Source organism: Trifolium pratense, linkage group LG3 (assembly GCF_020283565.1).
Source record: "Trifolium pratense cultivar HEN17-A07 linkage group LG3, ARS_RC_1.1, whole genome shotgun sequence".
Lineage (NCBI taxonomy): Eukaryota > Viridiplantae > Streptophyta > Magnoliopsida > Fabales > Fabaceae > Trifolium > Trifolium pratense.
The window spans coordinates 10,571,466-10,588,424 of record NC_060061.1 but is presented as its reverse complement, the minus strand read 5'-3'; the positions used below and the strand labels follow the sequence as shown (position 1 = coordinate 10,588,424).

At 32.2% G+C, this 16,959-nt stretch overlaps 3 protein-coding genes across 3 annotated transcripts; 2 read left to right on the top strand and 1 right to left on the bottom strand.

The window, feature by feature from the left end:
• Window positions 1-339: 339 nt before the first annotated feature.
• On the bottom strand, window positions 340-1,744 carry LOC123914129 (protein transport protein Sec61 subunit beta-like). The gene is made up of 2 exons (XM_045965144.1): window positions 1,662-1,744; window positions 340-744 (listed from the first exon to the last, which is right to left on the bottom strand). The coding sequence occupies exon 2, from the start codon at window positions 739-741 to the stop codon at window positions 496-498; it is 246 nt and encodes an 81-aa protein (XP_045821100.1). The 5' UTR covers window positions 742-744; window positions 1,662-1,744; the 3' UTR covers window positions 340-495.
• A 7,881-nt stretch (window positions 1,745-9,625) lies between these two features.
• On the top strand, window positions 9,626-12,752 carry LOC123914128 (protein LIGHT-DEPENDENT SHORT HYPOCOTYLS 10-like). Its single transcript, XM_045965143.1, has 2 exons — window positions 9,626-10,321; window positions 12,517-12,752. Exon 1 carries the CDS (start codon window positions 9,720-9,722, stop codon window positions 10,299-10,301), a length of 582 nt encoding a protein of 193 aa, XP_045821099.1. The 5' UTR covers window positions 9,626-9,719; the 3' UTR covers window positions 10,302-10,321; window positions 12,517-12,752.
• A 2,333-nt stretch (window positions 12,753-15,085) lies between these two features.
• Window positions 15,086-16,959, top strand: LOC123914127 (CBL-interacting serine/threonine-protein kinase 12-like). The gene has a single exon (XM_045965142.1). The coding sequence runs from the start codon at window positions 15,208-15,210 to the stop codon at window positions 16,750-16,752; it is 1,545 nt and encodes a 514-aa protein (XP_045821098.1). The 5' UTR covers window positions 15,086-15,207; the 3' UTR covers window positions 16,753-16,959.

The following is a 16,959-nucleotide window of genomic DNA, read 5'->3' as shown; positions in this document are numbered from 1 at the left end:
ATGGTTTGTAAAGAGGGATGTATGTAATTTGAGTATAAGCTATGGTGTATTCTGGAAATGAATTTGACTTTTCTAAGAATGTGTATTTCTCTGTCAGTTTTCTGCTTTCATGATCTTTTTATACAATTCATATACTCCTAATGAATATTCTCATTATTCAATAGTTGGATTTATTGTATCTATTATATTGTAAAGTGGTTTGTCTGGAGCTATCCTCCTTATTATAAAATTATTGTGGTTGACTAAATGGATTATTGTTCATAGTTAATTACCAAATGCTTCATAGCTAGTTCAGGACCTTTGATCATAACATTGTACCAGAAAAAAGAAGAAAATAAATTACCAAAAGGATTATTGTATTTCAAGTAACAGATAATCTAAATTTCATAACATTGTGTGTATATGTTAAAATCCTCAAAACATACTGTCAAAAGAAGAGAGGAAAAAAAAAGATAAAAAGATTCACAAAATGAACCTAACTTGATATTGTATTCTCTAAGCCTCCTTACGCAAATACAACTTGCCGATCACATGAAGAATGGCAACAAATGCGATAAAGCCAATGCTCATAACAAGAACCACATTTGGGGAGATCTTGAGTCCAGGAGCATCATCAGTATAAAATTGAAGCATAGTCCCTGCAGCTCCGCCAGATGCCCCACCACCGGGTGCCTTCCTTCTCCTCATGCTAGCAGCAGCTGCTGCACTTCCTCTTTGGGGAGCTGCTCCACCTGAAGCCATTTTCTGAAACACATACATGCATTTGAAATGTTACACTACAAACCACATGCAATTACCATATAAAAATACAATAGATACAATCTAGCCTATGTTTGGTACCACGGTGGATATGTCAGAATCGCAGTGATCCACCCTAATTTTCCAAAAGCCACACTTTGTAGCTTCTGTAAAATCATGGTGGGTCACCTTGATTCTGGCATACCCGCCGTGATACCAGACATACATCTGGCAGACTCTCAAATGAACAATAGATAATAGATAGTTTTGTTGATTTTTAACATCTTATCATATTCTTCTTCGAATTCATAAATTAAAATGCATAGTACATATTCTATCGAGTTCTGCCCACAATATTACTGATATCCGAAAATTAACAAAGAAACCATCTAGTTTTTACTAATTGGTGCAACACTATGTTATTCTCCTACCCAATTAAACAATTACAATCAGAGATCTTCAGAAAACCTCATTGTGCATGCAGTGAAAAAAAAATCAAGTCATTTTCATATTGAGTACAACAAAAATTGCGAAAGAAAATTGAAATTGAAAATCAAAATCAAAATTTCTGACAAAAACACAGAATTAACACATCTATGACACAAAAGATGAGAATCAAAATGAATCACACACTAGTCTTAACAGATCCAGAATTACACAGCTAAAACATCACAATTTGATGAGTTTTCAAACAAATTTGCATGAATTCAATGTAAAATCAGCAGATCTATGAATGTATCAAAAATCAAATAATAATTCCGATATTACAAACACAAATTGGATCGCAGTCACACGATCGGAAACAAAATTCAAATCAAGTCAAAGGATGCAAATTAAAGGGAATAGTGAAGGAAACATCATCGGACAACACGAAACAACAAAAGACGATAATTGAAGAGACAAAATGGAAGAGTGTTTGTTACCTTAGTGCAGAGGTTGGGCTCGCTCGTAACTGCTAAGATAACTCGTGGAGAGACAGAAGAAACAAGTCAATAGTACCTCGAACATCTTATTTATATATTTTTTTTATTTTATTATTACAAGATATTTTGTTTCAAAACAAATTAAAAAGGATAATTTAATCTTTTAATTATTTTTTAATTTAAAAATATAATTGAATTATAATTTGGCTTAAATGCACTTTTGGTCCCCCTATTTTCAAAAAAATGAAGTTTTAGTCCCCTATTTAAAAAACCAGTTTTTTAGTCCCCTATTTTCCATTTTTTTGAGTTTTGATCTCCCATCCCATTTTGGGGTTAATTTTGTTGATGTGGCCTTATAACTAATGAAGTGACAACATTCATGTGGACAAATTTAATATTCATGTCATTATTATATATTTTTAAATTAAATAAAACTTTATTTATAAAATATTTTAATTATTATAGAATTATATATTCAACTGAAATAATAATTTTTAAATCTTATAAAATATGAAATTTGAAACCCTAATTATCAAACCTTCAACTACTAGAATTTTATTCACCGTCATAGAGAATCCTTCCTTATAGATTTCACTAATCCTATGGTTTCCGTTCAAACTCAACAATTTCTGGATTTTTAAAAATGAAAAAAAAATTAGAGATGATTTTGTGTTTCATTAGAAATTACTCATACTCTTTTTAAAAAATACTATAATTTTAGTAATTAAAATATTTTATAAAATAAGTTTTATTGAATTAAAAATAAATAATGACATGGATATTAAATTTCTCCACGTGGATGCTGATATGCATTAGTGGCAATGCCACATCAATAAAATTAGCCTTAAAATGAGATGGGGGATCAAAACTCAAAAAAATTAAAATTGGGGGACTAAAAAGTTGGTTTTTAAAATAGGGGGACCAAAACTTCATTTTTTTGAAAATAGGGGGATCAAAAGTGTATTTAAGCCTTATAATTTTATTTCCAAATAAAAATACTTTAAATTTAGCCACTAGGTTTAGTCTGGTGGTGAGAGATTTAGATAGTATGTTATAGGTCATGTATTCGATCCTGAATCATTGTAAACCAAAAAAGTCTATATACATTCAACTATATTTTGAAACATATCTTTTTATTTACTCTCCTTCCAAATATTCACTTTGAATAAAATTTATCGTTTGACCAACAAATATCTAAATATCTGTGGCTTTTATTATATCTTTTTGCATATATGTTTTATCGTATAATATCTACTTTTTATTAGTGATGTTGAAAAAAGGAAAAAAAAAAAAAAGAAAGAAAAGCATAAGGTAAGTTTTAAGTTTATCTTTTAAAATAAGAGACTTCAAGTTAGGTGGAGGCGAATTCATTGGACAAAATACTTCGAATGTGATCCCTCATTTGCTATAAATCATGCGCATATATTTTGTTCCCTAAAAAATGCACTAGGGTAGTGCTATCTATCTTATGCATAACAGAACATCTATAATGTGAAAGATGTATGTAGCAAAGACGTGCAATTAATGTATTATCTCGTCCAACATTGAACAGTTCAACAACTTTCGAGCAATCACTCTCACAAACAATATTATTATAACCTTTGTTACGACAAAATTTAAGTTCAATATCTAGATAACACGCATTTCAGCTTTCAGTGTATCACCTCCAACTCCATAGTTAAAAAATCCAGCCACCCAATTTTCCTTTGTGGTTGCAAACAACCCTACTAGCACCCTAGACAAAAAGTCTTCTAGGGAATTATCATCCACATTTTTTTTTGAGAGTATCTTCCATAGGAGGGCTCCAGCGAGCCAAAATACGCAATGTATCCCAAGAGGCCAAGACTAATAAGTCAAGCATTCATCATGCAATGCTAAAGTCTTTCGCACTGCCTCATGGATAAGCCAATCTTGGTCCTCAAAAATAATATTATTCCTCCAACACCAAGCATGTCATAGACCGGTAACAACAAAATTGAAGAGTCACCACACGTCATGTACGTCATAAAGTCAGAGCTTAAAATCAATTTGTGAGAAAATAGTATGATAGTTGTTTCTGTTTTGTTAAGATCAATATTATTTAAATCAATTAATTGAGTTTAAGTGCTAAATTAGCTCTCTTTATAACGAGTCAATTAACTATCGATTAAAATTTCATATATATTTTTTTGTTTACAATGAACTGAGGATCGAACTCATGTCTTAAATTTCATATATCTTTGATCGATGCTACCAATAATATATGATCAATTACAATTAATTTTATTAAACATTTAGGATATTGATTTATTTGTACTCATTTATACACTATCATAAGTTTTGTTAGAGTGTTTGAAAGAAGTTATGACAAAACAACTTACGGGGCCGTTAATATATATTTTTTTTATTAAGTTCATAAATTGTTTTTAAGTAACTTATTTATAAGTTATGTTATATAGCTTATTGTTGAGACAATTTATAACTTATATAGAAACAATTTAATTTTATCTTTTACTATAAAAATAAACGTTATGTAATTTATGTTATAAGCTGTAAATAGGTTGGTGAGTTGAGATTTGCACTATCCTTATAAAGATTATCTATGTCATATTTATAGTCAATGTTTTTTTTTTGTTACAATGTGTGACTTCACATGTTAATGGTTATTCAATAAATGTTAATGGTTATTCAAATATGACTTTGGTATAATGTTCGGTATACAAGGTAGTAGTTTAAGAAATTACTTTCCTACATATATGTAGAATTAGAAGGCAAAAATGAAAAAGAAACTCATCAAACATCATGTGTAGTACTTTTGTAAAAAAAAAAAAAATCATGTGTAGTACTTAATCAGAGACGCAACAGATATAATTGTTTTTTGAAGGAAGATATAATTGTTATTTCCTATCTGGCCTACTTTAAATTCTTTTTGAGAGCAAAGTTTAACCTTCAACGATAAGAGAATCGAAACATATGTCACTTTTTATTAAAAGGTCACTGCTTGAATATTGTTGAGGGTCAGGTGAGGCATGATCATATCAATTTGTCAATTCATACATGGACATATTTTCTCAAACCTAACTTTTTTAGAGCTGAAAACTTCTAAACAGGGGTCCAAGGTATCTCTGATGCTTCATACATTTTATACTCATTCAAGCAAACTTTCAAAAGAGCATTTAAAGCTAGAGAACTCATAAATAAATAATCAAGCAGTGACCTTTTCCTTAAAAATTATGCCTATATGAGTGAAATATTCTGCCAGCATTAAATTCCTACAAGCAATTGCAAGTATTTTGAAAGATTAAAAATCAGCGGAACAAAACCACTAAATTTAGTCTAGTGGTAAGAAATTTAGATAGTATATTAGAGATCTTTGGTTTGATCCACAACCCCATTGTAAACTAAAATTAAAAACTAAAAAAATCAGCGGAACTGATGACCCAAGAATCGAACAACTTAAATAAGGACTTTAAAATTTAAAATAGAAGAGACTCGCATAATCTCATCTAAATGTTATTGGATTGAATTAAATCTTATTACTGTTGTGAATTCGGATTGAATCACACCAATAAAATAATTGATGTGTGGAGCAAATAACGATTAATCAATCAAATAATGAGATCGGCAATAATAATCAAAAACAAAAGATAAAGCGATAAAGAAAAAAAAGAACACAAGAGAATTGTTTACCCAGTTCAGTCAATGTGACCTACTCTGGGGGAGAGAGCAGCTCTCCGATCCACTATCAAACTTATTCCTTGATTACAATGAAATTCACCACAAGAGTTACAAGATTTAGAGTTTTTCCTAAATCTACCCTAAGCTCGAATTTCTTCCCGTGACCAAGAAATTCAATATGAAAGTGTTTCCCAAGGTGATAGAATGTTTCCCTAACCCTAGAGTCTTCCCAAGATGATCTCTCTTAACCCTAGCCTTTTTGTTAGCCTTTGAAACCCTAAAATCCCTTTTAAAAAAGTCAGAAAACGCATAACATATATATAGGCCCACAGACACTACGCCTGGGCGCAGCCTCCCACGCCTGGGCGTGAGCAGGCAGAGTTCAGCCCAGTTTTTCACGCCTGGGCGCCAGCTCCCACGCTTGGGCGTGAGCAGTAGAGGTGGGAATAGGCTAGGCCGAGCTAGGCTTTGCCAAGCCTGGGCCTGGCCTGTCAAAAAATCTAAGGCCTGAGCCTGGCCTGTGGCCTATCATAGGCCTAATTTTTAGGCCTGAGCCTGGTCATTTGAAAGCCTGATGTGGCCCGTTGGCCTGTTTAAAAGCCTATTTCATATGAACATATTTAAATAAATAATTATATTTTTTTTAAATATACTTATGAACGAATAAACCAATGTTCCTTTTGATATTTAACATGATATTTTAGAAATTTTGACTATATATGTCATCATATTTTAATTCTAGTTTATAATAATACATTTATATATGTTAAAAACGAATGTAGATTAATAAATTTAAACTACTTAAAAAGTTAATAGATTTATAATTTAACCAAAGTACAAATTTTAATATATAAATTATAATCTTAGTAAAAATATCATTCATATTAAGTTAAATAGGCCGGCCTAATAGGCCTCAAAGGCTTTTTTAATGGCCTGCGACCTGGCCTTTTTAGCTAAATAGGCTTATAAAAAAGCCTTGGCCTGCTCTATTTAAAGAAATAGGCTGGCCTGGCCTGAGCCTGTGTAGGCTGGGCCTTAAGGCCCGGTAGGCCGGCCTGGCCTGTTCCCACCTCTAGTGAGCAGACAGAAACTACCAAAACATGATTTTCTGATTTTTACATTATTTCAAGGCAATATTCAACAATTACATTATGAAAGATGTTTGAATGGAGGATATAGTGATGATATGGATATAACAAAATATACTTGGAGGACTATATATGTAGGCACCAAGTTGCCAACTAATGAATGAATTGGTTCCCACATAATTAGACAAAATCAAGGAAAGGGTCCTATGCAAACCATTGCCAAGTGATCATAATAATGCCTATTGAGAAAAATGATGATTGGTGTGATTGCATTTTTTTTTTAATATTATTCTTCGTCCTCTCATATTTTTAATGCTCTCTTTTTTTATATATAAGAAAGAAAAAACATATTAAGATAAAAGAAAATAATTGAAAATTCTGACACTAAAAAAGAATTTAATTCAAAATAGAGTATATACTAACATTTTTTCTCCTAAAATATTCTTAATAATCATTGTGAAGTTGATAAGTTACATAGAGGACGAACCTTAATTTATAGAAAAAATAAATTCACATTTAAATTAGAGGATATAAAATAAAGCATAAAATAACTTTTTTGACATAAAAAACCCTCTTATTTTTTTCAGATATTGAAAAAACCCTCTTATTATATCTTATATATATATATATATATATATATATATATATATATATATATATATATATATATATATATATATTTTATATGATTATTATTATCTCTTATTTGTTTGTTTTCATAATAATCGTTTGTGAGACCTACTCTATCCCTCGATAATTTGAGGGTATTTACTTAATAACTAATGATAACAAATCACAAAAGTATATTTACATGTTGTGTCCACATTCTTCTGTTAACGGAAGCCCCACCGCTGATTTCAATGTCGGTAGAGGGCTTCGACAAGGAGACCCTTTATCTCCTTTTTTGTTCTTGATTGTTGCTGAAGGTTTAGCAGGGTTAATGAGGAAAGCTGTTGAGCTTGGTAAATTCAAGGGGTATAGTATCAATGACGACATCCAGTTTCAAATTCTTCAATTTGCAGATGATACGATTTTGATGGGAGAAGGCACGTGGGACAATATTAGGACCATTAAAATTCTACTCAGAAGTTTTGAGTTGGTGTCAGGTCTTAAAATAAATTTTGTGAAGAGTAAACTATATGGGTTGAATGTTGACACCAGATTGTTGGAAGCGGGTTCATCGTTTCTTTCTTGCCGGTCGGAAGTTATTCCTTTTAAATTCTTGGGAATACCGGTCGGGGCAAATCCTAGAAGAAGAGAGACTTGGAAACCAGTGGTGGATGCTATGAATAAAAGATTAAACACATGGAGTTGTCGACTTTTATCTTATGGCGGACGGATCACTCTAATTAATTCGGTATTGGCTAGCCTTCCTCTTTATTATTTCTCTTTCTTTAAAGCTCCTTGTTGTATATTAAAACAATTAGTGAGGATTCAAAGAAATTTTTTGTGGGGAGGTGGTGAAATGGATAAGAAACTTTGTTGGGTTAAATGGGAGCAGATTTGTCTATCTAAGGAGAAAGGAGGGCTAGGGGTGAAGAACTTGGATTTGTTTAATCAGGCCTTATTAAGCAAATGGAAGTGGAGGTTTCTTTCGGATGATAATGCATTGTGGACTGATCTTCTTCGAATTAGATATGGTCATTTACCCACTCAGATTTTGGGAAGGGATATGTCGTTGGGCGATAATAAGTCATCGATTTGGTGGAGGGATATTATTGGTCTGGGAAAAGAGAGGGAACCTTACTGTTTTAATTCAAATATACGCAGCTGTGTTGGAAATGGTTTTAATATTGGTTTTTGGAATTTTAAATGGTTCGGGAACCATACTTTTAGAGATTTATTCCCTGTTCTTTTTGCAAAAGAAGCTACACAAGAAGCTATGGTAGCAGAGAGGTTATTTGGAAATGGCAGGGAGAGAATTTGGTCGTGGCAGTGGACTACACCTTTATCAGTTTGTGAGACGCGGATGCTGGATGATCTTAAGGTTTTGTTGGCTGATTTTTCTTTACAAGCGAATGTGCAGGATACTTGGCGATGGGTCCCTGGAAACACAGGATTTTTTTCGGTAAAGTCTTGTTATAATTGGTTATTAGAACAATGTCAGATAGAGGAACTAAGTTCTAATGTGTTGATTGCTATTAAAAAGCTATGGAGGAATGATGTACCTTCCAAGGTGAATTTTTTCGGTTGGAGGTTGTTATTAGAAAGATTACCGACACGAATGGCACTACATCACAGAGGTATTCTTAATAACGTGCATGAGTTATCTTGTGTATTTTGTTTTCTTGATAATGAGGATTGCAACCATCTCTTTTTCCTTTGCCCGTTTAGTAAACGAATCTGGGAAGCGATTTTTAAGTGGATAGGAAAGAGATTTCCACCGAATAATAAAGGCTGGAACCATTTTGTGCTATTTGGTGATATGGTAAAATCAAAGAAGGGTGAACGGGTTAGACATTTGATTTGGCTGGCAACTTCTTGGAACATATGGAAGCTTAGAAATAGTGTTATTTTCAAGGGAGCTCTCCCAAATGCTCTTCTTCTTTTGAATGACATTAAATTCAGTTCTTGGGTTTGGTTTAGTAGTCGGTATGGCCGAAACTCTAGTTTATCATTTCAAGAATGGTGTCACGACCCTTTGGGTTGTATTCAAAGCTTTTAATTTCTGACTTTGAATTGTAAGGGTTCGAGTACCCCATGTACTCCTTTATAATATATATTGCTTATCAAAAAAAAAAAACTTTACATGCATATAGTTTATTCTCATTAATTGTCAGATAAATATTAGTAGTAAATAGTTTGTTTAAAAATAGGCTTAATTAGTAAAATGATCCACATTTTTTGGTTTTAGATTGGTTCCTTAAAGAAAAAAATGTCTGAATAGGTCGCTTTAAAAAAAAAGGTCCGAATAGGTCCCTTAAAGACATATTCGTTAATCAGTTTGGTCCGTTAAAAAAGGTCCGAATAAGACCAAACTGATTAATGGATATGTCTTTAAGGGACCTATTCAGACCTTTTTTTTCTTTAAATAACCTATTCAGACATTTTTTTCTTTAAGGAACCAATGTAAAACCAAAAATATTTTTAAGGGACCATTTTATTAAGCCTTAAAAATATAAGTAAAAGGTATAAATGTAAATAGGAGGAAACAGGAGAAAAAGCACTTAGATTAGATATAGGCCCTACTTTAGGTCTTTTCAAAAGACCACAAGTCGTGATTTTCATCTCTCTTTCTCTCCACTGCACCAACACCAACAAAACATCCATTCTCATATTCCAAATTCATACCTGGCCATTTTCTCCACTATACATGTCTTCCCAAATTGATCAAGATCTTCATCATGGTTCTTCTTCATCAAACTCACAACCTCCTTCCAAATCCAATCATCATGATCATCATCAACAACAACCACTAAGCAGGTACGAGTCTCAAAAACGTCGAGATTGGAACACCTTTGGTCAATACCTCAAGACTCAAAATCCACCAGTTCCACTATCAAACTGCAACTTCAACCATGTTCTTGATTTCCTTCGTTACCTTGATCAATTTGGAAAGACAAAAGTCCATTCACAAGATTGCATCTTCTTTGGACAACCTACCCCACCTGCACCTTGTGCTTGTCCTCTCAAACAAGCTTGGGGAAGTCTCGATGCACTCATCGGACGCCTCCGAGCTGCCTATGAAGAGAACGGTGGTTCACCGGAGACTAACCCGTTTGCCGGAGGATCTATTCGGGTTTACCTTAGGGAGGTGAAGGATAGTCAACAAAAAGCAAGAGGGATTCCATATAAGAAGAAAAAAAAGAAGAAGAAAAGTTACCAAATTAAGGGGAGTAGTAGTAATACTACTCAAACTCAACAAAGTGCCTATGTCAACCAACAAGATTCTTGAGACTACATATATATAGTATGGTAAGCTTTTATATGATAAGCAAATAATTTTATAAGATAAGCAAGATATATAATTAGGTTTGTCTTATTAACTCCGATCTTTTTTACAAGAGACAATTGAGTCAATAAAATTGATGTATTTGGTTAATAATATAGATCAGATACATCAATTTTGATTAATTCAATTGTCTCTTATAAAACAAACTAGAGAGACTAATATATTATGATGCCTACAATTATAAATTTCTATTTTGTTCATGTACTATTTTGATTTATTAATTAGCTTCAAATATATCTTTCAATTATTGAAATCTAATATAAACAAACCAATTATCAACTTGTATGTATAAAAATTAAAATTATATTTGAATAGCTTCCAATGGATGGGAATTAATTAGAAGAAAATGATTATATATATCAAAAGCTATGGATTGATGGAGATAGAGCAACAACAATATTTGTAGTATATGAAACCCTAGAAGTAGAACAGAAACCCTAATTGTTTGCATTGTTGATTGGAAATGGTGTCCTTGGAGAATATAATAAGAATGTAATCAAGAGTAATGATAAGACTAAAACATAGTGTTTATCAGTTTATTTCTCTCTCCTATAATTCAAAAATACTGTAACTGTAGTTTCTTAATTAATTAAATACTACTCAGAGGTGTGTTGCTTTATGCTAGTAATTATGTTGGGACTTTTTCTGATTCTCCGAGATTTCTTTTGCTCCCCATAGATAGATGTGTCTGATCTATCATAAGTTGCATGACACAAACACACCTGACGTAGAAATTAACATATACTATCATTTTTTGAAACAACATATACTATCATTTTAAAAGCTATACATGTTTCAATTGATGACTATACATATTTTGCATAGCTAGATCTGAGGTCCAGAGATAACTGTTGCAATATTGAAATCGTTGCAAAAACACTTATATTTTTCAAACAAAGGTTTATGATAAATCTGGTTGTTAAATGTTAAGACATTATTAACAAGTTGCCATTATGCCCTTTAAATCGGTTTGTCTCTTGGCTTTAATTTTTGACTGCAATGTTTTATTTTTTTACTACATTGTTATATGCTTGTTGTCTCTTATAGTGGATGCCGAGGGCCACTATAAAATCTACTTGTATCTAATTTATATAACTTTTTTCATTAAATTATTTTAGACTAAATTACCAAATTAGTTAAGCTACTAGGTTTGATCTAGTGGTGAAGAATTTTGGTAGTATGCATGAGGTTGTACTAGGGTTCGATCCTCATTGCCAATATTTTGTAAAAAAAAATCACCAAATTAATTTATGTGGATCTGAATTCTCTGCATTTATAAAAACACATAGTTTTGTGCAGTCGTTGATCATAAACCGGATGGTTAAAATTACATATCATCAAATCGATTAAAAGCCATCATATTCATCAATTTGAGATTAGAGTAATTGTGTCACGCATTTACTGCACCATATCCATTTCCTAACTTGCTTTCAAATAGGTATTTTGACTCATTCAATATCTTACATTAATTCTTTCCTAAACGTTTCTTAATTTGGTCTTTAATTTTTGTTGACATCCTTCTAACATTGTTACATGCGAATATGTATGTATAGTTGTCACGCGGACAATGACATCACACAATTTAAGTACCGCATGTAGTTGATGGTCAAATTTAAAACAGTGATTATTTGATAAAAAAAAAGAAGTAAAAGTAGAGACTAGTTTGAGGGCAAGTTAAAAATGTTATGAACTATTTTGATATAAAAAGCGGATGAAGACAAAAGCTTATTTGACAGTAATTAAGTAGCGAAACATGTTTGTGTATGGACCAAATTTAAAAACATTTGACAAAACTAGAGACTAATTTGCGGGATTTGGACTCTCTACATTTAAAAATCCTACATTCACCTACATTTAGTTTATTTTTAAGATCAAATTTGTCATTACCACCTACCATGCTATCTCTCTTTATTCTCTCCTAGCAATTTTACAAGTGAATGTAGGATTTTTAAAGGTAAAGAATTTAAATTCGTGAGGTCTTCAAAAGATTAAATGAGTATATCGTCTAGAACTCCATATGCTTATCTTAAAGGGAGAGTTAATTCATCATTAATTTGTTTGGTCCTAGTATAGTGTCTTATTATTAACTTAGTTTATTGTCTTTGGTTTTTATATTGTAAGCCACTTTTTTTGAGTAATTTGTTTTCATTGCATGCAGGGCCATACGAACGAGTTAGCTGGACACACAGATTTGGCATTTTGAAAGACATGTAGTAAAAGTAGTATCATCTCTATGGAATACAGTTATTATAAAACATCACAATGTGATATTCAACAAGTATATTCGATCAGAATTATGAATAGTTGTTGTTAAGCAAATTAATTTCGGTGAATCTTAAATATATGTAAGAGACGTGTAAACTTTTTTAAGAGAATTCTTTGTTAAGAGTCCCACATCGGTTGAGAGATGGTCTGACTAAGTGTTTATATGCTAGAGGCAATCCTCACCTTAAAAGCCGGTTTTGTAAGGTTGAGTTAGGCCCAATACTCATTTCTAAGATGGTATCAGAGCCTCTCCACAATCCGTTGGGCCACCTGTTATCAGGTTTCCGCTATCGGGCCACCTATCGTTTATATCCACGCACCAAGCCCAATAGTGTTGGGCGTGAGGGGGTGTGTTAAGAGTCCCACATCGGTTGAGAGATGGCCTGACTAAGTGTTTATATACTAGAGGCAATCCTCACCTTAAAAGCCGGTTTTGTAAGGTTGAGTTAGGCCCAATACTCATTTCTAAAATTCTTGATCTCATTCACTAACAAATATATTAAGATCATATTTGGCCTCCAAATTGAATAGTCGAATTGATAAAATTTAATGTTTATACTTACTTATTAAGAGGAGTGAGTAACTATATGCTGAATTACTCTTTAATGTAAGATGATTTCTCCTCTTCTTTTTGCATTTAAGCAATGATTTCTTTTATACTCCTGAATTTTCAATTTTTGTCTTGAAAAAACTTCGGTTCGTAGAAACCGAAGGTTTTTTTTGCCTTGAAAACAAATTTTGGTTTCTAAAAACCAAAATTTACTCTGAATTTGCACTAGGAAAAATTCGATTTCTGCGAACTAATTTTTTTGCAAGAGCAAAATTGAAATATTGGGGGTTTAAAAGAATCACAGGGGGTCGGGAGAGAACACATCTTCCTTAATTTAAAAACTCAAATGTTATACTTAACAAGGCCCAAGAATTTTCCTTCAAAAAAAAAGGTCCAAGAATAAATGGTAAGAAAAATGAAGGTTTCACTACTTACACCCCATGTCTACTTTAAACACATTTCTCTATTTATTTAACTGATTGTACATAAATATCTGTCCCTCGTTTTCCATTTGAACATGTATTCGTACCTTTCCCATTTTCTTTTTCTCCTTCCCTCATTTTTTCAAAAATCACTTTCCCATCGCATCAATTGGATAATGGGTGTTTATCATTTGACATTTTATTCTTAGTCTATTTCTTCTTTATTGGTGAGCATATGTTGTTAATACTTGAATAATAAGATGAAAAAACACGGCAATTGTTGCATAAATAATTTTTTTTTTTGGAAAGAGCATAAATAATTTTTAAAACGCGTGTGAATACATGAAATCCAAAACTTTATTTAAAGAAAGATTCAGTGTATATTAAGTTATCGCAAGCTTAACTTTGTTGATAGAACTTATAAAAAAAACTTGATCGATTGATAAAAACATCACATTATACATGTAAGAGTCGAGATTCAAATCGAACACTCGACTTATTTGCCTTTAATGTAAAAAAATTATTAATTTTCAGTAGCAAAGCTATTTCACAAAAAAATAAAAAATAGAATAAACTTTATCTACACGATATGTGATCTTAATTCTTAAGGGCATTTCCAATGGTGATATCACTTTGGGTATCATATATTACTAATAAGTGGTCCCTACAATGTCATGTAATATTTTTGTAACTCATATATATTTTGCTCAAATGGTGATACCGCTTTGCATATCATACATTATTAGCAAGTGCTCTTTTATATTTATTTTTTAACTGAAATTAAAGATATTAAATTGATGATACGGTGTCTTATTTAAGGTACCGTATCATCAATTTTAATATCTTCTATGTCACGTCATGGAACTCCAATGATAAAAAAATTAAGGTACAAATCATTATTCTATGATACTCTTTTTGATACTCTTATTGGAAATGCTTTAAGTGGATCAATAATTAAAAATTGCTCAATAAAAAAAAATCAAAACAACTACCACCACCTATAAAAGATGAAACAGACAAACAAATAGACAACACATCACAACGATAATTATTATTTATCAATAATTTATTCATGACTACGATATCACAATAAATTAAAAAGAGTTTAAAGGACATGCACCGTTATTTTAGTAATTTCTTTTTAGTTGATAGATAAAATGATAAAGTCATTGAAAACTCACATACACAAAGTCAATTAATCGGGGTTCGAATTCCGATCATGACGTCCAACATTAGGAATTTCGACATTTCTGTCATTTGAATTATGATTTGAGGACATATTAATTTTATACCAATAATCATGTACCAAAATAATAATAAAAAATAAAAAAATTTATACTAATAACTAATAAAAAAAGCATGGTTTAATATTTCATGTCATATTAAAAAGTTGAGTTAAGTGAGATGATGAAACGGAAAATATGATTGTGATTGATTGAATTAAAAAAATACGAGTAATAATAATTTATAGACCTAATAAATACCATCGAAGTCAATACCACAAAGCTTGAATGGAGGTACACTAAGAAAGAAGAAAAAAAAAAATCAAAACACCTCCAATTCCAAATTTCCCATCAAAGAGAACCAACCCTCTCAACTTGATCAATCATCCATGGCAGTAGTAGCAGCTCCTAAGAAAACCAACTCAATCAACAAAAAAGATAACCCAAATCTTCTCTTAGGTCGTTTCGAATTAGGTAAACTCCTTGGCCATGGAACTTTCGCAAAAGTCCACCTTGCTAAGAACCTCAAAACAGGTGAATCAGTAGCAATTAAGATCATAAGCAAAGACAAAATCCTTAAAAGTGGTTTAGTTTCACACATCAAACGTGAAATCTCCATTCTTCGCCGTGTCAGACATCCTTACATAGTTCAACTTTTTGAAGTCATGGCTACAAAGACAAAGATCTATTTTGTTATGGAATATGTACGAGGTGGTGAACTTTTCAATAAGGTTGCTAAAGGTAGGTTAAAAGAAGAAGTTGCAAGAAAATATTTTCAACAATTGATTTGTGCTGTTGGATTTTGTCATGCTAGAGGTGTTTATCATAGAGATTTAAAACCTGAAAATTTGTTACTTGATGAAAATGGTAATCTTAAAGTTTCGGATTTTGGATTAAGTGCTGTGTCTGATGAAATTAAACAAGATGGGTTATTTCATACTTTTTGTGGTACACCTGCTTATGTTGCTCCTGAGGTTCTGTCTAGAAAAGGTTATGATGGTGCTAAGGTTGATATTTGGTCTTGTGGTGTTGTTTTGTTTGTTTTGATGGCTGGTTATTTACCTTTTCATGATCCTAATAATGTTATGGTTATGTATAAGAAGATTTATAAAGGTGATTTTAGATGTCCTAGATGGTTTTCGCCTGAACTTGTTAATCTTCTTACTAGGCTACTTGATATTAAGCCTCATACTAGGATTTCGATTCCGGAGATTATGGAGAATCGTTGGTTTAAGATAGGTTTCAAGAGTATTAAGTTTTATGTTGAGGATGATGTTGTTTGTAATGTTGATTCACTTGAACTTGATGATGGTGGTGGTGGTGATGGTGATAATAAGGTAGTGAATTTTGATGATCATCGTGATGAGGTGTTGGAATCAGTATCGGAATCGGAATGGGATCCTGAGGTTTTGAGTAGAAGGAATAACCGTGCTCGTTCTTTGATGCCAAGGCCTGCGAGTTTGAATGCTTTTGATATTATATCGTTTTCGCAAGGTTTTGATCTTTCGGGATTGTTTGAGGAGAAGGGCGATGAAGCAAGGTTTGTGTCTAGTGCATCAGTGCCGAAGATTCTATCGAAATTGGAGGAAGTTGCTCAATTGGTTCAGTTCAATGTAAGGAAGAAAGATTGCCGGGTTAGCTTGGAGGGTTCTAGAGAAGGGGCAAAAGGGCCATTGACTATTGCTGCCGAGGTATTTGAATTGACGTCTTCTTTGGTGGTGGTGGAAGTGAAGAAAAAAGGAGGGGATAGGGTAGAATATGAGAAATTTTTAAACACTGAATTGAAGCCGGCTTTGCATAGTTTAACCGTGGAGGAATCTGCAGGTTCTTCAAGTCAAACAATACCAGATGAATCTTTGCAGCACCGCGCATTTTCTGATTCTGCCATTGACAAACATTCAGATGGTATTGAAGCTCTCAACTTAGATACCTGAAGAATGACATATATTAAGATAAAGGGTTTTATTTTTATGTTTCTTATAGGCTGTGTATGGTACCTTTTTCCTTCTGTTTTGTTTTTCCTCCAGGATTGTCCTGCTTTTTTAGATGCTACTGTATTTGTTTATCCTACTAATGCTTTAAGAAGAAGGTCAATTCAATTTTAAATATTGTCTATGGAATATACATTTTCTGTTTTGGTA